Source organism: Lutra lutra, chromosome 16 (assembly GCF_902655055.1).
Source record: "Lutra lutra chromosome 16, mLutLut1.2, whole genome shotgun sequence".
In the NCBI taxonomy this organism is placed as follows: domain Eukaryota; kingdom Metazoa; phylum Chordata; class Mammalia; order Carnivora; family Mustelidae; genus Lutra; species Lutra lutra.
This window is the reverse complement of record NC_062293.1, coordinates 47,714,133-47,735,348: the sequence shown is the minus strand read 5'-3', so window position 1 is coordinate 47,735,348 and position 21,216 is coordinate 47,714,133. Positions and strand designations below refer to the sequence as shown.

The following is a 21,216-nucleotide window of genomic DNA, read 5'->3' as shown; positions in this document are numbered from 1 at the left end:
GAATAGAGGGTGCGAACAGGTTCAGCGCTCACCTTGGCTCAAGCAAAGCCGCAACCGTGGCTGACCTGACCCAGAGAAGAGGCTAAGGAGAGCCTGGAGGCCACCCTGCATTCGCTTTCAGCAGTGAACGCCAGCAGCAGCAGCAGCCCCGCGCGGCTCACGTCACCCGCTCCAAGCCCTCCTCCCTCCCTAAGCCCTCGGGACGGCCGCGCTCACCCAAACGGGGTCTTTCCCACATTCTTTCTCCAGACTGTAGTTGCACTTAGTGTTGGCCTGAAACGAGAGCCAGGACAGTACGGATAAGAAGACGCCAAACTGCCAGTCACCCACCCTCTCCCACCTCCCGCGGGACCCTTTGTGATGCGCATGCCCACGACCGGACGCTAGGACCCAGCAGTCAGGCCCGCCCGTGGGTGTGTGTGTGTGTGTGTCTTAAGGAAATCTCGCGGTGTTTGCATTTGAATCTCCGGGCGGGTGCCGACCATGGCGGCGTCACGTCAGCGACTCGGGAATCGCCTCTTCCGAACGTATGGGGCTGTGGGCGGCGGGAGGCCGCGGCGGCGGCCGGACCGGGCAGTCGCGCAGTGGTTCCCGCCGCAAGACCGGAAGCGTTTTTTCAGCAGCAGCAGCAGTAGTAGCACCGACGCTAGCAGCGGCGGCCCCTCGGGGTCTATCGCTTCCGACGATCCCGACGACCCTGACTTCCTCGGCGCTCCGGTAGGTCAGCGGCGGAGGCGCTCTGGCGGTCAAGCCTCCAAGGACTGGCCGAGTCTGATCGAGACTCCACGACGCCTGAGGCTGAGAGCTCGGCCTCCGCAAAAGTGCAGCACCCCCTGCGGCCCGCTTGGACCGCCGCCCTTCCCTAACGGCAACCCAGGCCGCCTCAGCCCGGACCTCAGTACGTGCAACCAGCCCGGGGACGGCGGCGAGCTGGGCACCAGTGCCTCCCTGTTCAGTAGTCTGGCCTCTCCCGGCCCCGGCCCCTCCGCCTCTCTGGATGCGGCCTCCGAAGTTCCGAGCGGCTTCCACCTCCCAGCAGCCTCCCGGGCCCCAACATCCCTCCATGGCTTCCAGGAGGCAGCAACGGGAGGAAGCAGGTTCACCAGACTGGCCCACCAAGCCCATGCCAGCCTCAGGTCAGCTCTCTTTAGTCTTATGGACTCTGGAAACCCTGAAGATTCTGAGTTTGGGGCAGATGGGAAGAATATGAGGGAGTCTTGCTGTGAAAGGGAATGGGCTGGGAAGAGGTTGGAGAGGCCAGGTTTATCAAGCATTGGTAAGAAGAGGGCCACAGACCAGGACTCCTGTCAAGAGATTGGGTCTCAAGGGGCTGCCCAGATGGACGAGGAGGCAGATGGTTGCAAGAGCTGTATTGTACCTGGGGAAATCAACAGGTTTGAGAGAACTGGGCCTAGGCGAAAAAGGAAACTTCAGGAAACAGTAGAAACCTCCCTTCTCCATTATCACCAGTTTAAGAGGAACCAAAAGATGGAAAAAGACTCATTCCTCACCCAGGACCTGACTCATTTACAGAACGCCTGCTCTTGGACCAAAGCCAGGGCTTCCTTCAGTTTCCACAAGAAGAAGATGGTGACTGCTGTGTCAGAAGTTTGCAGCAGCCACACCATTGCCAGTTCTCTCTCTGAGTCCCTCATATCCGAATATTCAAACCCTCCTGTTATGAACAGAACAAATAGTGCTCTGTCTCCTTGGCACTGCTCTTCCATGTATTTGCTAACCCCCTTAAAGACACTACATGTCACAGACAAAAAGGCATGTGATGCTGAGAAAGTTTATGGGGAATGCAATCAGGAAGGTCCTATCCCCTTTAGCTATTGCCTTTCCACAGAAAAATTGGAGTGCTGTCAGAAGATTGGCGAAGGAGTGTTTGGAGAAGTGTTTCAAACAGTTGCTAATAACACACTTGTTGCCCTAAAAATCATTGCTATTGAAGGACAAGATTTAGTCAATGGAGCCCATCAAAAAACTTTTGAGGAAATTCTGCCAGAGATAATCATCTCCAAAGAGTTGAGCCTCTTGTCTGATGAGGTATGCAACCGTACGGAAGGCTTTATTGGTTTGAACTCAGTGCACTGTGTTCAAGGATCTTACCCTCCCTTGCTTCTCAGAGCCTGGGACCATTATAACTCAACTAAAGGGTCTGCAAATGACCGGCCTGACTTTTTTGAGGAAGACCAGCTCTTCATTGTACTGGAATTTGAGTTTGGAGGTACTGACTTAGAGCAAATGAGAACGAAGTTGTCCTCCATGGCTACTGCAAAGAGCATCCTACACCAGATCACAGCATCCCTCGCGGTGGCAGAGGCATCACTGCACTTTGAGCACCGAGACTTACATTGGGGGAACGTGCTCTTAAAGAAAACCAGCCTCAAAGAGCTCCACTACACCCTCAATGGGAAGACAAGCACTATCCCCACCCGTGGAGTGCAAGTCAATATCATTGACTACACACTGTCACGGTTGGAGCGGGATGGGATTGTGGTGTTCTGTGACATTTCCATGGATGAGGACCTATTTACAGGTGAAGGTGACTACCAGTTTGAGATCTATAGGCTAATGAGGAAGGAAAACAACAACTGCTGGGGTGAATATCACCCTTACAATAATGTGCTCTGGCTCCATTACCTAACAGATAAGATTCTGAAACAGATGACCTTCAAGATTAAATGTAACACCCCTGCCATGAAACAAATGAAGAGAAAGATCCAGCATTTTTATAGGACAATGCTGAACTTCAGTTCTGCCACTGACTTGCTTTGCCAGCACAGTCTATTTAAATAAGCCAGAGATGCCTTATTGGCCCCAATTGAGAGGACACTGGTCTTACAGCCCCTGATGCTATTTTCAATCTCCATCCCCAGAGCAGGGTGGAATTCCCATTCTAAATGTTTCTAGAAATTAACAAATGTTCTTTAAAAATAAACTATACCTGGGAACAAATGATTATAATTTATAAGCCCTCTTTCTGTCAACAGACTCCATTCTGTAAATGCCTTTCCATATATTCATTTTTGAACCTTGACATTTCATAAACCCTGAGCAAAAAAAAATTCAGAAAAGCCAAAGGCCTCAACATTCATAGTGATCAGAGCCTGTGGCTGTGGGTATCATAAGGGAAGTCAACTGAGAGCAAAGGGGCTGTAGCAAAGCAAAGACAGGGACAGACTGAAGGGAGGAAAGATGGTAAATTTATAGGGAGAAGGGCAAGAAATACCTGTTTATCAAACTTATTTGTCAATTACAAAGAATAATTTATCAGTTTTTCAAAGGGAAAATAAATATATAAATGGGTATTAAAAAGGTTTGAATTTTTGCTTATTTTTCATCAAGGGAAGGAAAACTGAAATGTTTTAAGAACCGAATGGTTGCTATTTCTTGTGAACATGACTGATAATTTACTCCTAATGTGTTCCTAAGTTAACTTGTTTTTACTCCTTTCCTAGAATTCTAGTTTTATACCTTTAAGAATCCACAGTCATTCTGGAAAGAGAGGTGATTGTGATAAAAAACAAAAGAAAAAAAACAACTTCTAAGTACCCGAATCTTTGTCAGGTTTTTCACTCTTATAAACCGGAGACCTTGTAATTTGATTGGAACACAAATTTGCAGCTGGAATACAGCTCTGAAGAGATTTTCCCCATGTATCTACAAAATAAAATCAGAGAATGGGAAATCAAAACTGGTGTTGTTTTGCCACCTGTAACTTTGCAATAATAAGCATTAAGCACTTACATTGAAGACGAATTCTTTGTAGACAGAAAGCCCCTGGCTTGTGTTCATGTACATCACTGAAGGTCTGCAAATGAGAGGATATTTGTTAGGCCTCAAGGCCCCTTCCTTTCAAATGAGCTTGAATGCTACCAGTCGGATACACTAGGAGGTCACCATATCCTTAAGAAGAATCAAAGCTGAATATCAAAATGTAAAGTGGTGGTAGGGCAGTTCAGGTAGAAATATTTGAATTCTGTATATTTGGGCTGGTTTGTGTCTAATTGTTAATCCTTGGTGGCCTTCTCGCCTTCCTTCTTTCCCAATCCCACAGCGCCTCTCTTCCCTCCTTAGTATTACATCAGTAATCTTTAATATTAAGACCAGTTGGTACTGCTCCTCCCTTGATTACTACCATGGGATTTCTAGGGCCAAACTTCATCCCTTAGTGATCAGTGGGAGCCTGGATTTTAAGCAGCCTCCTGTCCGAGATGGGGAATGCTAACATCCACCCTGACCACCTGAAGCTGCAGGTGTTGTTGGCCCCTTGGAAGTACTTACTTCGGAAGAACTGCGATGAAGGCATGCTTGAATTGAAGGCTGTGGCTCTGTTTGACTGAAGAATTTCTGTCATTGAAACTACGAAATAAGAGTGTCAGTTCACAGCTCACCCACTTTGTACACAGCTGCTTATATACCTTGGCTTCTCGGGTCAGGGAGAGTCAGATAAGAAAAGATGCTTGAAGATAAGTAATTAAAGTGCAGAAGACTTGCTAGAAGACCATAGTTGCAGAAACATTGGTTTAAAAAGGGTTTCTCAACCTTGACAATAATGACATTTTGGGCCAAATAATTTTTCGTGAGAGACCATCTTGTATACTGTATGATGTTTAGCAGCATCCCTGGCCTCTATCCACTAGATACCAGAAGCATTCCCGCACCCCACAAGTTGTGGCAACCAAAAATGTTTTCAGGCATTGCCCCTGATGGACAGAATCATCCCTGTTTGAGAACCCTTTCCCACCACTATACCCAGACCCTACCCCCAAAACAGAAGTTTCGCAGATGATGGGGCTTCTCCAAGTGAAATGACAGGAATAGAACCTCTGTCCAAGTCTCATTTACTAGATTATACCATAGTTTTGCTTTGTGTGTCAATAAAAGGACATTTTAAACAACTCTGATAACAAGAAGTGAAAACCAAGTCACTGCAGCAGCACAGATTCCTTCTGTGGGTTCACTGAGGCTCTTCCTGAGCAGTGTCAGAGCCACAGCTCTTACACATGCACATGGGAGGGAGACTTTTTCCAGGGCCACAGCCTGGGCCTGCAGGGACATAGGGCCCACTTACTTGGTGACTGTCACAGTGATATCGGCTGTCCGTTTTGGAAAGGCATTCTCCTCTAGCTGCCAAACTACTGAAAAGTTTGCCTATTTAAAAAAAGGAAAAAAGGTCACTTGATTCCTCTCTACCACTCACAATTCAAACTGCTTCCTACTAACTAAACTGACCTGGGAAAGAATTCATATGCCTCACATTTTTTAGCACAGCATGCCTCCACATCTATTATTCCACATAAGCATCACAATGTCAATATGGAGTAAGCAGGGCAGACAGCATTATTCCTCTTTCACAGTTGAGGAAACCATTTCAGAGCACAGCACAAAGATCATCAGTGGCAGATGAGGGACTCACTCACCACTAGTAACTTTGGGCCTGCTGCTCTTCCCATACTACTCCCAACTTCACTCTGCTGTATGGGGCTGAGTCAACAGTTTGTGGCTGTATCCCCCAGCCCACCACTCCTTACTTTGAAAGCAAACTTGGCAGCTCTATGCTCTGCTGTGGATTGATTGCAATAAAGGGAAATGTGGAGACCACTGCTAAGATTCAAATGACACTGGGATGTAGGAGACACCACCTCTAAGGCAGTGAGAAGAGTCAGCCAACCCAAACACTCACAGATGACCTCTTGAGTACAGGGTGACCAATCTTGCAGTTCATGGCCAGCTCAGAAGCATTTGGCTTAGGGTCATCACAGTGAATGTCTGGAGAAGGAGGCTGTTAACACAGAGAAGACACTGTTCTTAAAGAGCAAGAAAAGAAGCAGTTTCCTGATACCAATTCAACAAACATTCACTGATTTTCTACATGCCAGACATCTGCCAGGAGCCTTGGGACACTAATCAGACTTGGTCTCTGTCTTCCCAAGCTGGGCAGAAGGGATCAATAGGTTGTTGAGGAATTTAAATACAAGGCTCAAGTGGTTCTGTGGAAGGTACAAGGAAAGACAGTATTGCAAGAGGTAAAATCCAACTAGGAGGAATCTGTAAAATCTTCAGGGGTAGGAGATATTTGAGCCGGGCAAACCTATCATACTGGGATGGGCTGGAAGGCTAGCATGAGCCCCCACACTGCCACACAGCCTTTCTCAACCAGGGCTCTTCACCTGGACCACTGAATACAGAAGGTGATTTCAGTGACACTTTTCTTAATTCTCCCAAGGATAGTGCAGCACTTATTCCACTTGAGAAGCTTATGAGATAATTTCATTATTTTCATATAATAGATGCTGTCCTAGCCCAAATAGCCTAAGACCCTAGGGACAAATCTGTAACCTGACAAAGCCAGGTTTACTGACTCCTTACCATGAGAAAACTGCACTGTGGTGTCTCACCAAACAAAAGCCAATACAGTTATTAAGGGATGGTGGGGAAGAGTGGAGTTCAGGTAATGTAGAAGTAAAGCAGAGTTTTGGTGGGCTCTAAGTAAAGCAGGGTTGTGTATCAAAGGGTCCATCAACATCAGGTCTGGACCCAGGGACCCATTCCTTTGGAAACTTTTAGGGAGTTGTAAAGTTGTGTCCAGAAATGCTGTATCTGAAACTCTGTACCCCAGATGGAAAATAAGACTGCTTCTTTTCAAAATGACTTATATTCTCTAGTCAAGTGAAATGGTTTCATAATTATAGATAGAACTTTAAGCAGCAAAGTTTTCTGATTGCCTATGATTTTCGAGAAGATTTCTCAGTGTTACAGTACTTCACAGTGTTACAGTACTTCGCAGCTGCAGGATGTCCTTGGGAGAAACACTATTTCCTGTTTTCTTGCAGCCAGCTTCCAGGCTGTGACCCCAGGCTCAGGAGTGAAAAAGGCAGATTCTTACTTTCCCAGTGCAGGCTCATGTGTTAGAGATTTTTTTTTTCCCTCTCAGAACCCTGGTTAAGAAAAGCTGCAGGCAAGAAAGTGACTGCAGAACAGCCACACTGAAGGTTCTGGAGGCAGACAACAGTGTGATTGGACTCACAGCACAGGGTGTAGTGGTTTGGAGGGGATTCGTCTCATTAATAATTATTTATTGCATGGATCAGGATGAGACTGGAGGCAGGGAGACCAGTTAGGAGGTTTTCCATAAAAAAGCAGGCATACAGGGAGGGAAAGCCATGTGTGGCATATTTCACTGTTACCTTTTGTATCCTCTTAAACTGGAGGTTTCTGGGGTAATTCAAATTCATGGTCGTCATGTAGGAATCTTCCCCAGAGTTAGTTAGGTTAATGTTCATAGTCAGCTCCTTTGTGAGACCAACCACCAATTCTTGCCTGCACCGGGTAGGCAAACAGAAACAAGTTACCAGTTTATTTAATCTTTAAGAATGACAAGCAGTACAATAGTACATTCTTAACTAACTCCTTAAATTGCCTAAAGGATACATTTAGCCTAGATTTTCTTCCGCTCAACATAAGCAAATGCCTGGACCGCCACACCCACCTCAGTTGGCGTGTGAGATGATGATAATGGCTACCATGTTGATTACTATGTGGCAGGGACTGTGCTAAATGCTTCACAATTAATCCTCACAATAACCCTATAAAATAGTATGGTTACTTTCCATTTCATAGAAAAGGACAGAAGCCAAGAGAGTCTAACTAATTTGCCTCAGGTCAAGCATTCTCAAAAGAGGGTTGGGAAAATTATACTTAAATCCTCTTTCTACTACCAAATCACTGCAACCCTAGGCAAGATACTTCATTCTCCCAAGTTCATACATTTCACATATAGTTATGGAGTACTTTCTCTGTGCCAGATATTCTGCTCAATACCAGAGATTGAGCTGCTTGAAGTGTCTGAGATGGATACTGTCCCTGCCTCTTTCTTGGCCTCAGTTTCCCATTTGCAAACTCATTCAGGCCCTTCCAGTTTAAAGACTGGTTTAAAGGAGTCTTTTCAGACTGGAGAAGAGAAGACTGGGGGGTTTGTGAGAGCTTCTTTCAGTCTGCTGAGGTGCTGTGGGGCCCCAGAGTATAAAACCACTATCCACAATCAAGATCTACAGAAAAACATATTAACAATACAAAGAAAATCTCCTAACCATCCGAAATGTTCAAAAACAGGATAGGAAGCTCTGGGAAGCAATGTGACATGTGTTTCGTTGTTATATTGCTTTTGTTTTAGCACAGCAGAGAAGAGAATAGATTCATCAGTGGGAGAGAGGGGGCAGAGATAGCTAGAGCCTGCTGTATGTGGAAATCCAATTGAGAGATGGCAAATGCCTGTGTAACACAATAGTAGTGGTGATAGAAACAAGAGATTGAAGCCAGATACAGTAAGGCCACACTTGCAACCAGAGCAACAGAGAGAGTGATCAAGGATAAGTCCTGAATGGATGACGAAGTGGTGCTCTTCATGAGGGAGACCAGAGTGCCACCATCAGGGTGGCAGTTGACCAGGTGAGTTCAGTTAGGGGTATAATGAGAAGTGCCTATGGCGTAACAAGGTTAGTTGTTGAAACATCAGTTGGATATACTGTTCTAGAGCCCAGGAGAGGGCTCTGGGAGCCAGTGGAATATTTCACAGGGGTTCTTAACCGGAGGACCATGGATAGTTTTGGAAAGCCCCAAATGCAAACACTTATGTATGCACATGTGATCTTTTAGGGAGTAGGGTCTGTAGTTTTCCTTAGGTTCTTTAGGAGACCTATATCCAGAAAAAGGTGGAAAATACTGAAATGTTTGGATGCTAAGGATTAGACTCAATAATGCTTTTGAAAAAAGGAAGAAACTGATTACTATTTACACTAGGGGGCAATGTGGGGCCAGTTGTGTGTGCTACATATCACAAAGGAGTTGGGTGGGAGGGATTTTCTCGGCTGTAATTAATTCCTGTTGGAAAGAGCTGCATCTGATTATTAGGTTGGATTCCAAAGCACTCAAAAGTCTTCAAGTGGATCCTCAGTAATTGAGATAGGCTAAGCCATCCACAAGTCCTACAAACGTCTACCAAAAGGCTTACTAGGACTTAGGCAACGGTGTTCTTCCCCACAGATGCCTACCCTGGCCAACAGGCCATCAGTACCATGTTCCATATACAGCACTAATAGCCAGGGTGGGTATTTTAAGACCATCACATGTCCAAAGCCAAACTCCTTATCTCTTCCTCTCCACCCTGCCTTCCAAGACCATTCTTTTAAAGGCTTCCTACCCCAATTCAGTTCTTGGCATTGCCATTATTCTGGTTCAGTGTGATCCAACAGAACTTTTGCAAGAATGGAAATAGCCTGTATCTGTGCTACTGAAGATCACCAGCCACAGGTGAATGTAGAGCCTTGAAATGTGCCTAGTTCAACTGAGGAACTAAAATTTTAATTATACTTAATTTTAATTAAATAGCCAAATGTGACTAATAGTTACTGTACTGGACTGCAAAGTTCTAGATGCTCAGGATGAAATGAAGGAAGCTGCCGTAGACCCTTCTCTTCTTCTCTTTCTCTCACTCCCTACATCTAATCCATCAACAAATCCTGTGGGCTCTAACTTCAAAATATAACCACCTTCAACTGCTACAACTGTGGACAAGTCACCATCACTTTGCACCTGAATTCTAATAGATCCTTACTATCTCCCTGCTTACATCTTTGCTCCTGTAGTCTACAACACAGCAGCAAGAATGAGCCTGTTAAAATGCGAGATTCTGTCATTCCTCTGGCTTACCAGTCCACAGTAAAAGCCTTTATGCAGGGCCTCAGAAACCGTGAATAACCATTCTCCCTCCTCCGGCTTTACCCCTCCCTTCTTCATTCTACTTTAACCACACCGGTGTCCTGGCCATTCCTCCACCCACAAGCCATGCTCCCATCTCAGGGCATTTGCAGTTGCTCTTCCTGCAGACACCCACCTAGTTCATCCCTCAGCCTCCTCCTGGGGGTACCAAAACATCAGTTCAGTGAGCCCTTTTCTGACCATTCTAAAACTGTAACCCGGGCACCTGGGTGGCTCAGTGGGTTAAGCCTCTGCCTTCTGCTCAGGTCATGATCCCAGGGTCCTGGGATTGAGCCCCGCATCTGGCTCTCTGCTCAGCGGGGAGCCTTCCCTTTCTCTCTCTCTCTGCCTGCCTCTCTGCCTACTTGTGATCTCTCTCTGTCAAATAAATAAATAAAATCTTTAAAAAAAAATAAAAATAAATAAACTGCAACCCACCCCTACCCAGCACTTTCTCCCACCTTCCCTCCCTTTTCTTCATAGTGTACTATGTATATCTCATCAATATAAAATTTACCTATTATCTTCTCCACCTAAAACACCAGGAGGACAAGAATTTTTGTCTATGTTGTTTGCTGATGGATCTTCAGCATGTTTGTAGAGTGCTTGGCACAGAGGAGATGCTCTGTCAATATTTAATGAATTAGTAAAGTAATTTGGTTAAGAGGTGAGCCAAGGAAGAGGCTACCTCTAACTGAGATAGTCCTAGGAGCAAGGGACACTGGGTTATGAAAGTAGCATTATCCAGAATGTCAAGAGACCTGGGTTCAAGTGCACCAAATGACCACTGTGACCACACACAGTCCTTCCAACCACTGAGTCTGTTCCCTAATAAGGGATACAAATCTCTTGCCTCCCTCATGGTATGGCTGAGGACCCAGTGAGATAATACATGCAAAGCCCTTTGTGGGCCATGAGGTTGGGTCAATTTTGATGAGGGCTTTGCCCAGGTAAGCCTTCAGAAGGAAGTTAATTGCAGAAACTATGATGACTGGATCCAACTCACTGAGAGATAGTGGTGGCCATCTGTAACTCAGCAACACAAAACAATTTATTCTTGCAGTTCTTCTCATAGGGCAGCTGTAACCAAGCAGAGAGAAACAGGAGTCAGTCCAGGAACACCACTATCCCCAGTAGCTTTGCTTCATGATCTTCTCCTTAAGACATACTTATCCTTCCTTAGACTCTGAGAAGTACAGGTACAAGGAAGTGAAGGCTGATAGACTGGGGTTGTGCCCATAGGGCCAAGAGAGCTGTGACTTACATTCCTTGACCTGTCGGGGGTAGGGAGTGTGCTTGGTCTTACAACACAGGTACACCATGACTCGGGCCTCTGGTCAAGGTAAAAAATGTGGTGACCTTCATGGAAAGGTGGGGGTGTCTGTCACATTTATATCATGTGAATTAAGCAGCAGTGTTTAAACTCACTAATTTGAACACTTGGGGGGAGAAAACCTAAGTGAAAAGAAGCTTCCTTAGTCCCTTTAAAAGTAAAGACAGGAACAGCAGGGGCAGGAATAGGATATACCTAATCACATATTATCAGGTCCAGTCCTGTGAGGTTCTTGTCCCCCATGGCCAGTCTTCCCCTTATAATCTTGCTTCCACTAAAACACACTAATATGGAAGTTTACATAGGCTCCAAAAGGCCCAGTCAAGTTTGAACAGCCCTAGTTAAGTTGAAAGATCAAATGTTCCTTTTTAAAATTATTATGTTCAATTAGCCAGCATATAGTACATCATTAGTTTTTGATGTAGTGTTCAACGATTCATTAGTTGCATATAACACCCAGTGCTCATCACCACATGTGCCCTCCTTAATACCCATTACCTGGTTACCCCGTACACCCATCCTCTTCCTTTCTGTAATCCTCAGTTTGTTTCCCAGAGTCCAGAGTCTCTCGTGGTTTGTCTCCCTCTCTGATTTCTTCCCATTCAGAGTTCCCTCCCTTCCTCTATGGTCCCCCTGCACTATTTCTTATATTCCACATATGAGTGAAACTATATAATTGTCTTTCTCTGCTTGACTTATTTCAGAAAGATCAAATTTTCTAAAGGAACTGCATCTACTTTTTTATTATGAAGGAAACATAGGCAGATCCTTAATAGAATAGAATAGAATCTATTAGATTAGATAATAATAATAGAATAGAATCTCTGTATTTATGTCCCCAGCAGGCAGTGACCACCTCAGTACGTTTCTGCAAAGACTGTTACCATGGCCTGGAGCTGGAATGGGAACTCAGAGCTAGAAAGGAAGTCTACTTCCTGGAGAAGGGAGATACAGTTTGCAGAAGTCAGATCCTGGAGCTCTATCTGGCTAGGTCAACAGTTTGAGGCAAATATTTTAGTTTTGCTTTTAATACAGTGAAGTAGCTTGTTTTTCACTCAATTGTAGTGGAAGAGAGCAGGATTAAACCAAGCTCCCAGCTAGAATTCATTCTTTGGAAACATCTATGTGCCTAACCCAACACCAAATAATTTCTCCACACCCATTTTATTGATGGAATAAATTTTTTAAAAAATCTCTTTGCTGGACATCAAAGTAACAATGTATTTAGGTAAGAATCATGAATGGATGTTACATAAGATATACACTCAAAGCATCTCAAAGCATCTCCCTATAACATATTTATTAATTATATGACGTGCCTCCTGATGCATAGGCACTTGGAAGGACACAACTCCACTTCTGTGCTATTCCTGCCAAAAATGCATAACCTGAATCTAATCATGAGGAAACATATTTCATAAAATAAGTGGCCTATTTGATCCTTCAAAAATAGTAAGGTCATCAAAAACAAAGACAGACTGAGACACCATTGCAGATTAAAGGAGTCTAAAAATAAGTCCTGAAAAAATGAAATGAATGATCCTGGGCCAGAAAAAAAATTGTTCTCTTTTGCTATACAGGACATTAATAGGACAACTGGTGACATCTGAGTAAAGTTTGTACATTAGATAACATAGCATTTTGTCACCGTTAATTTCCTGATTTTGATCCTTGTACTGTGGTTTTATAAGAGAATGTTCTTGTTTTTTGGAAATATATACTGAAGTATTGGGGGGTAAAGAGGCATCATATTTGTGATTTAGTATCAAATGGCTGCAAAATACAAATGTGTGATATGCATATATACACACATATGTGGGTGTATATATGTATATGTTGGAGGGAAAGAGTGATAAAGCAAATATGATAAAAGTCAAAATGGTAACTTTTAGGAAATCTGAAAAAAGATACATGGGAATTCTTTGGACTATTCTTTAATTTTTTTAGTGAGCCAAATATTTCAAAATAAAAAAGTTCTAAAATACCAAAATATATATAATTAGTAATCATCTACTTATTGATGAAATTTTGTGACATTAGTTCTCCTAATCTTTTCTGATTCATCTAACTTGCCATCAATACCAAATTTTAAAAAATTCTTTACAAAATAAGTACACTATTATAAATTTAAAATAACAGGGATGCCTGGGTGGCTCAGTGGGTTAAGCCTCTGCCTTCAGCTCAGGTCAGGATCTTGGGGTCCTGAGATCGAGTCCTGCATCGGGCTCTCTGCTCAGCAGGGAGTCTGCTTCCCCCTCTCTCTCTGCCTACTTGTGATCTCATGCACTCTCTCTGTCAAATAAATAAATAAATAAATAAAATCTTTTAAAATAAATAAATTTAAAATAACATTTCTTGCCTAAAATAATCAAGCTGACAATCTTCACTCATGGGGAATTTGATTCTCTCTCTTCCTGGGCAGATGAGCAATGGAAACAGTTACCCTGATTATGCTACTCTCTTATTTCTGTTTACTATTTGTGACTGATTCATTGGATATTGGCCAAAATCTGAGCCAAAGAATTATATGGTTTAATTTATATAGAGCATTGTTGTAAAACTATTAGATAGTCATGAGTGTCCTATGATTACCTTGAAATAAACTTATGCTACCTGAAGCTTTTCTGTGCCAGTATGAGCTGCTTTTGGCTTCTTTACCTTTTTGGAGATGCAATTAATTCCAGCTGACTGTAATTATTACTTTAAATGGTCACATTGTCACTTTGATCTTGCTGAGTTTTCTATATGCCATAAGACTCTCTAAATGAAGACTGACAGAATACCATGGGGGCCAGGGCCTAGGTAAGAACCAAATCACCTTAGATAGCAAAGAATTGGGAAATCTGACTGTTTATTTCGCCCTCAGACTTCCCTAGTTATGAGAGAAGTTTCTTGTGAAATTACCTGCCTGTTAGGGTATAGGTGTGGTAGGCCAGGCACTCAGCTGAAGGCCCTGGTCAGGACCTGGGTCAGCAGGTGCACTAAAGGGCATCCTGTCTACAGCACAGAGCAGGTTAACTCTAGTTCAGGCCCCATGCAGAACCCCCATCACACCAGGAACTCCACCACACCTCATCAGAGACCCTTGCCAAGCTGGACAACATATTTCTATGCATCATTAAAAATGGAGCAAGCAGGGGCGCCTGGGTGGCTCAGTGGGTTAAGCCGCTGCCTTCGGCTCAGGTCATGATCTCAGGGTCCTGGGATCGAGTCCCACATCGGGCTCTCTGCTCAGCAGGAAGCCTGCTTCCCTCTCTCTCTCTCTCTGCCTGCCTCTCCGTCTACTTGTGATCTCTCTCTGTCAAATAAATAAAATCTTTAAAAAAAAAAAAAATGGAGCAAGCACGTTTTCTGTGAACATGAAGGAACTAACCTTGCATGTGGTTTGGAGACTTTGTGTTACCCACCAGTAAGGCCCTAGGCAAATTAACACCATCTTGGGAACTCCATTTCCCCCATTTAAACAGCAAGGGGCCCAAATACTGTCTGAGAGCCCTCCTAATTTTAACAGTCTTTGAAGTTAGAGGAACAGGTGCTTGTTGGGTGCGGTTCCCAGGAGATTCTCACATAGCTGAGTCACCTGGAAGATGGTGAAGGGTTTAGTGTAGAAGTCCAAAACAGGTTGGGGATGGTCCCGCTGGCCTTCTGGGGTCTGGAGTTGGTAGCTGATGCTGACACTGATGTTGGAGAAGCAGTCCTCCTCACAGAGCTACAGAGTCACCAAGTAATGCGGGGTCAAAGTGGCATGCGGGGGACAAGAGGACAAGGAGAATACTTTTAATTTTAATGTGTCATAACAAATAAACAATGCAAATAAAATCTTTAAAAAAAAAGAGAAATAAACAATGCAAGTGGTGAGTCAGAAGTTGTAAGCCTCTTCCAAATAAGCCAAGCTGAAGGGAAACTTCTTTCAACCAAGCTGCCTACAGCTGTGGGAAAAAAATCTCACTTGATCTGCTATGCCCTCAGGCCTAATAACTCCTGTTGGTTCCCATCCCAAACACAAAGGGATTCTGCCCAACAGGAATTAAAAACCAATTTGAATTTGTTTTTTTGGAGGGCAAATGGATGCCACAGAAGGGAAGAATCATGGCCACATCTGTGTTAATAAAGATCTTTCTCAAAGCAACCTGGAGGAACATATCAGAAAGGCAAAAGCTGAAGATAAAGGAGATTCCGTAGGGTGCCATTGGCCATTCTCCTTAAGTGAGCCTTTCAGCCATGGTGGGAGCTTTGAACACCCCAGAGGAGGTGAGCATAATTCCTGCATGGAAAATGTAGCTTTTATTTAAGGAAGGCATAGATTTGCTAGAAACTCTTTCCTAATCCAATTAACACTCTGAACAGACATAGGAACACATGTGTAGATGGAAGCATAATTACAAGTTTACCGGAATAAATGATCCTTATAGGTCCTTCTAGGCCCTGTCAGGCTCTGAATGCTGACAAATACATTTCTTCTATGTCTTTAGCACCTTTATAAATGATTTCGTCTTGATTTCTACTTTCTCATTCAATTTTTCTGATGTTCATTCATATAAAAGCACTCAGCCCAATGCTACTACCAGGTGAGGTGAGATGACATGAGGTGGGAGGAACCCCTGTTATTCCTAATTTGTTACCAAGAAAAATGTCAGCCATTAGAGCATTTCCCTTTGTGCTGAGGTTCTAGGAAGCTTAGAGGTATAATTAATGTTCAATTTCAGCAGATCTCTTTACTCCGGAGTTCCAGTACAATTAACTCCATCTCTCATGCCATTATTGGTTCTTAATCTATTAGGATTATTTTAATTGCCTAGTTTGTTTTAGGTATATATCCTTCATTGCATGAACCTCAAATCTTTTCTCAACAACATACACTCCTCTGGACTTTCTTCTAAACTCCACTTACCTCTCCCTCTGTGGGAATAAGCAGGAGGGACTCACAAAGCTGCGACATACTGCTGTCCCACTCCCGACAGTGGCTCTGACAATTACTCTTGTCTGAACACTGCAGCCTTTTCCTCTGCTTCACCACATCCACATCCACTGTGAAGTTCAGAAATGTCTCTCTGAAGCCTGGGAATGAAGACCAGACCCTCATAATGAGGTTGGAGTGGATAAGCCTGAGAAAAAGCACCCCTCGCCTGCCTGCCTTATGAGCCCCTCCTGAGTGGTATCCCCACCCAGTCCCTTGTGATGGATTCCTTAGTTTCTTCATTTCAAAAGTACTTTTATCATGGTCTTCTGGCACCTGTATAGGGTCCCTCAGTGCTCCAGCCCCAAACCCATTCTCAGGACTGAGTCAGTCTTCCCTTAGGGGAAGGAGGGCTCAGAGAAGAGGCTATGATTGAAGGAGAAAATGAGGAGGAAGAATAATTCAGAAAATGGAGAGAGAAACCCTAGAGTAAAGCCAAGGAGAGCAGAGCTGGAAGCACCTTACAGATTACCTGGGCTAATTCCCTTACTGTACAGAATAGGCGAGATGGGAGATGGAGACTTGGCTACTTTTTCCTGAGTGTTCTTTCAGGAATTCAATCCTTAATCCTTGAGGAAGGGATACAGAGCCCCTCTTCCAGCAGAGGTCAGATAAAGCCCTTCATAGTATGGATTTAATAGGAGACCATCCTTTTCTGTGGTACTTCCCATTAAACAGAAACTAATGTCAAAGGAAATAAGCTCTAATAGAGGGATTTCAAGCACCAGGACTTCATAACACTCCCTGTACCCCTCCCCTGGCAGGTCTCTTTTCCTGTCCCCTACTGAAGCCAACAGGAGTGACCACAACACATGGCATGCGGCAGGGGGGTAGGAGTGTGTGTGTGGGGGGGGGGGGTCAGCTAGGCTGTCTGTTACCTGAGTTAGCAACTGTGGTCATAGGGTTGATTTCAAAACACAAACGTGCATTCACACTGCTGTTGAAGCCAATGGGCAGTGCCACAGGGGTGAAGGTCATGGACACCTTCAGGTTAACCACAGGTCTTGAGCTAAATGAGACAGCAAAGAGAACTATGAGAAGTGACCGTAAGACTTCAGCACTTGGCTCATTCATTCACTCAATGAATATTGAACATCTCCAGTATACCAAGTGCTATTCTGCATCTTCAGGATAGAGTAGGGAAAGAGACAAGTCCCTTCTCTAGTGGCAAAACAGACAATAAACAAGAAGAAACTATGTACAGGTAATGCTATGATAATAAAATAGAATAGGGTAACAGAGATTGGGGGCTAGTTAGCCTGGGTGATCAGGGAGGGCTTCACTGATGAGACATTTGAGATCTGTTAACAAGAGCTGAAGATAAGGAGAACCTCACTCCAAGCAGAAAGTACAGCTAGTGCAAAGGGTGTGGGGCAGCAATGAGCTTGATTTGTTTGAGGAACCTGAAGGTTGGCAGGACTGGAGCACAATTAGTGAGACAGAGGTTAGTAAGAGGAGATGGGGATGGAGTGATGGGCAGGGCCAGGCCATGGAGAGGATGGGCCACAGGAAGGAATTTGGATTTTTACTCTCTAAATGGGAGCTGCTGAGGGGTTTTAAGCAGCAGAATAAAGGGATCACTCTGGCCACTGTGTGGGAAATGGAGCACCAAGAGAGGGAGCAGGGAAGAATGCCATGGCAATGATGCAGGTGAAAAAATGACAGCATCTTGTATGGGGAAGTTTTTGGAGGCAGAGCCAACAAAATCTTGTCAATGAAGTGGCAGAAGAAGGAAAGAAGAACCAAGGATGACTCCTGGGTTTTTGTCCTGAATAAATGGTGCCCTTTACTGAGATGGGAAGCATGGAAAAGTGCAGGTTGGGAGAATGAGGATCTAGTGAGAATATGAGGCCCATTTTTAGACTTTGAGATACCTGATAGTAACAGCCAAGAAGGGTGTTGAATAGATAGCCAAGTCTGGAGCTCAGTGGAGGGCACAGGGCAGATAGGTGCTTTGCCAGAGTATTTACAGCCATGGGATGAAAATTCACTTAGAGATGGAGCACAGCAGCTCTGAAATTCATATCATCAAAATAACAGCCTTCACTGAGCACAGTACCAAATACCTTGCAAAGATTCTTTTAATCTATATAACTCTGTGAGGTAGAGGCTAGTGTTATTCCCATTTACAGAGGAGAAAATTGGGACTCAAATACAATAACCTGCCCAAGGGCACATGGTTAATTGAGAAGTGAGGTTCAAAGCCAAATGAGCAGATTCCAGAGCTGATGCCCTTAACAGACACATTTACTCCCACCCATCAGTTCATGTCTTCATGGGGTCAATGAAGGCAGGCTAACTAGGTTGAGGCTGGGACTTGGGACCACAGAAGGCAGGGTAAACCCCTACCGGAGCACAGTTGCCCGGCCCAGGGTGCCCACGGTGATGTCAGGAAGGCGGTCACCAGTCAAATCTAAGCCACCAGCCACTGACATGCCGAAGTAGTGGAGTCCTAAGGCCACCGCTGAGGCTTTGATCCGCTGTGGAGGGAGAAACACAAGGCATGGAGGAAAAGGGGAGTCCTTTTGGGTTTTATTCAAATCAGCATGATCAGCTTTCCTCCCCAACCCAGGAAGCCCTCAGCTGAGGAACTGAAAAAAGAAGGGCAAGGTTTCCCAGGGGAAGTGGTATTCAAATGGAGCCCTGAAGGATAGGTGGGACTTGACATGGGAAGAGTGAGGGAAGCAGGGTATGGGGCAGAGCAGGGCCATCTGAGGACCTAGCTAGGGGCCACTACAGTGGGAACAGAAGGAGATTTGGGTACAAGGAGGCTTGATGAGGGGCTGGGCAGTGAGGTGGTCCTGTCTAATCAGACGCAGAGTAGAAGATGGGGATCAGAAGGAGCCAGGCCAGGGGTGGGGACAGAGCGAGACAGGAGCCAGACCAAGGGCTGGATATGGGAGGCAGAATCATTAGGACATGTGTGGAGGATGAGTGAAAGGCGTCCAGAGGAGCAGCAGGTCTGGGGGAAGAGGATGCTTTGGGTTAGACAGCATGAGACTGAGATGCCTGGGGGGCCATCCAGTGAGGTGCTCAGGAGACATCTTGACATACAGGACTAGAGTTAGGAGAGAAACTACGATCTGGGGTGGGTAAAAGTGATCATAAAATATGTAACATGAGAGGCTGGCAAGGGAGTCATGAGAGATGAAAGTTTAGGCATGGAGGAGTTGGGGGGGGTGGCGTGGACAGGAGCCACAGAGGGAACAGAAAGAGAGGAAAATGAATCTGAGGTAGTTCCATGGTCAGGAATGCCAAAAAAGGGAGATACAGGTCAGGAAATAGACAAATGTTGCCACCACCTCTTACCCCACTGGAAGTGTCTGGGGTAAAGCCCTGGTATGGAACCTCCCTGCGACTTTGGGGCTTCACTGGGCACTCCTGACCCCTTGGGACCCACCTGATACTTAGAGCTGGAGCTGCTTGGGGATCAGGCCATCACCTCAAGGGGAGGTCAGAATCCCAGAGCAGAGGCTAAAGAGAGCCCTGCAGGTTACCTGAGAGGGGCTGGTAGAAAGACCATCCTGGCGTCCATTGTAGATGTACACGCTGCCGAAGCTGTTGCCATCAGCTGCCTCAAATCCCTCCAGGGGGGCCCCAATGGCCACATCTGTGAGGTTATCCTGACTGATATCCCCTATTGTTGCCATGGCAAAGCCAAATCGGACATTAGTGAATCCAGGGTGCCCACTCAGAGTGTATGCCAAGGAGAAGGAACCATTCTGTAAAGCAAAGAGGCACCTCAGCCCTCAAGGAAGGGATGTGGGGTGCACACCCATGCCACCCCAGGAGGCATGCTCACTGGACTTGTTTCTGATTCTCTAGCAGGGAAGCTGAGGCTCAGAAAAGGCAACGGACCCCCCCACCCCATGGTTACATGGGGAGTGAGTGGTAATGCTGGAATCCTCCTACCTTGCAGTTCAGAACCCACAGCCTGCCCCCTCTGTTCCCACAGTTTCAGGTACTGGACTGGCAATTACTAAACTGGGTTCTAGTCTTGGCTCTACCACATACTTGCTAGGTAAACTTGAGCAAGTCTCAGCATCATTGAGCCTCAGCTTCCTCATCTGTAGAATGGGAGTGACACAGTTACTGTGAGAAACAAGTGAGATCATAGGCAGAACATGCTTTGTCAACTATGCAGTTATGTGGGATATTATCATCATCAACATGAGATGATGGGGTGGGAAAAGTGAGAAAGAGTACGGGACGAAAGGTGATGGTGTTCTGCTTGGCCACCATCCACCCTGAGCACTTCCCCATCACTGTCCTGCCATTAGAGGCAGGTCCAGGGTACTCCCAGCCTCCATCAGATTTGCACCAGGCTGAGCAGCCACAACCTTGGCAAGCTTGCAAAGATGAGACTCCTACCTGCTCATTCAGATAGTACACATACACTCTGCCTTCCTCTCCGTGAATGTGGTAAAATGGAGCAGCCACCAGCAAGAAGTCCGTGGTCCCATCCATGTCAATGTCCACAGGGCACAGCTCAGAGCCAAAATAGGATCCCATCTATAGCCCAGAAGGAACTCAACTCACAAGAGTGCTGGGGAGGCCTCCTCTGATACCCCTCAGCAAGGCTAGATTCCTGCTCCTGCTCTTCCTGGACTACCAGTTTGGGTTATTCCAGATCAATTCGTGCACCAGAGTAACAAAGAAGCCTGGTGAGCAGCTATATCCCCAACAATGGGGGGAACCCAGTTGCCAAACAGACATGCAGAGCTGGGGCAATGGCACTGCATTCTGAGTTCGGTCCAGACTGAGTCAATAACCCACTGCATGCCTTGGAGCCTATCCCATTCCCTCCAGGGCCTCCAGATCCTCCATCTATAATAACTGGGGGCATGCTTCTCCAGCAGATACCTGCTCTCCCTCCAGTACTGGCACGAAGTTGGTCTCTCTACCCTCCTTCTGGAGCTCAAACACGGCTCCCCGCTGCTTGTACCGTGGAGCCCCTGCCACGTAGGAGAGGCCACAGACCTTGTGCAGTAGGGCCACTGCATAACCTGAGAGAAGGAGTGGTGGTGGTTGTGGATGGGAGCTCCCAGTGGGCCACTCCTTTGATACCTCCCACCATTTTCCCAACCAGTCCTTCAAAGTAGCCTGGGCAGGGGGGCAGATCTTTCTCATCCTTTTAAAAACTAGCATCAGGGAGTGCTCC

The 21,216-nt window shown here is 45.4% G+C and overlaps 3 protein-coding genes across 7 annotated transcripts in view; 2 read left to right on the top strand and 1 right to left on the bottom strand.

Moving 5' to 3' along the window:
- The window catches only part of LOC125086968 (ATP-sensitive inward rectifier potassium channel 12-like), an 874,374-nt gene that overhangs the window by 569,659 nt on the left and 283,499 nt on the right, over nucleotides 1-21,216 (top strand). The window lies entirely within an intron of this gene.
- Nucleotides 1-21,216, bottom strand: part of ITGAE (integrin subunit alpha E) — a 70,413-nt gene that overhangs the window by 8,094 nt on the left and 41,103 nt on the right. For all 3 annotated transcript variants that reach the window (XM_047706676.1, XM_047706678.1, XM_047706677.1), the window contains exons 13-27: nucleotides 20,919-21,061; nucleotides 20,427-20,567; nucleotides 19,553-19,777; nucleotides 18,405-18,535; nucleotides 16,934-17,064; nucleotides 15,990-16,156; nucleotides 14,679-14,807; nucleotides 10,772-10,845; nucleotides 7,197-7,329; nucleotides 5,693-5,791; nucleotides 5,081-5,160; nucleotides 4,291-4,368; nucleotides 3,754-3,817; nucleotides 3,559-3,666; nucleotides 217-273 (exon numbers count right to left, since the gene is read on the bottom strand). In XM_047706676.1, the coding sequence (XP_047562632.1) occupies nucleotides 217-273; nucleotides 3,559-3,666; nucleotides 3,754-3,817; nucleotides 4,291-4,368; nucleotides 5,081-5,160; nucleotides 5,693-5,791; nucleotides 7,197-7,329; nucleotides 10,772-10,845; nucleotides 14,679-14,807; nucleotides 15,990-16,156; nucleotides 16,934-17,064; nucleotides 18,405-18,535; nucleotides 19,553-19,777; nucleotides 20,427-20,567; nucleotides 20,919-21,061 (1,760 nt within the window). The remainder of the gene's footprint in view (nucleotides 1-216; nucleotides 274-3,558; nucleotides 3,667-3,753; nucleotides 3,818-4,290; nucleotides 4,369-5,080; nucleotides 5,161-5,692; nucleotides 5,792-7,196; nucleotides 7,330-10,771; nucleotides 10,846-14,678; nucleotides 14,808-15,989; nucleotides 16,157-16,933; nucleotides 17,065-18,404; nucleotides 18,536-19,552; nucleotides 19,778-20,426; nucleotides 20,568-20,918; nucleotides 21,062-21,216) is intronic.
- On the top strand, nucleotides 23-3,646 carry HASPIN (histone H3 associated protein kinase). The gene has a single exon (XM_047706697.1). It carries the CDS (start codon nucleotides 484-486, stop codon nucleotides 2,800-2,802), a length of 2,319 nt encoding a protein of 772 aa, XP_047562653.1. The 5' UTR covers nucleotides 23-483; the 3' UTR covers nucleotides 2,803-3,646.

Excerpts from the sequence above, each read along its gene's own strand:
- HASPIN (XM_047706697.1), top strand. The coding sequence starts at position 484 with ATGGCGGCGTCACGTCAGCGACTCGGGAATCGCCTCTTCCGAACGTAT.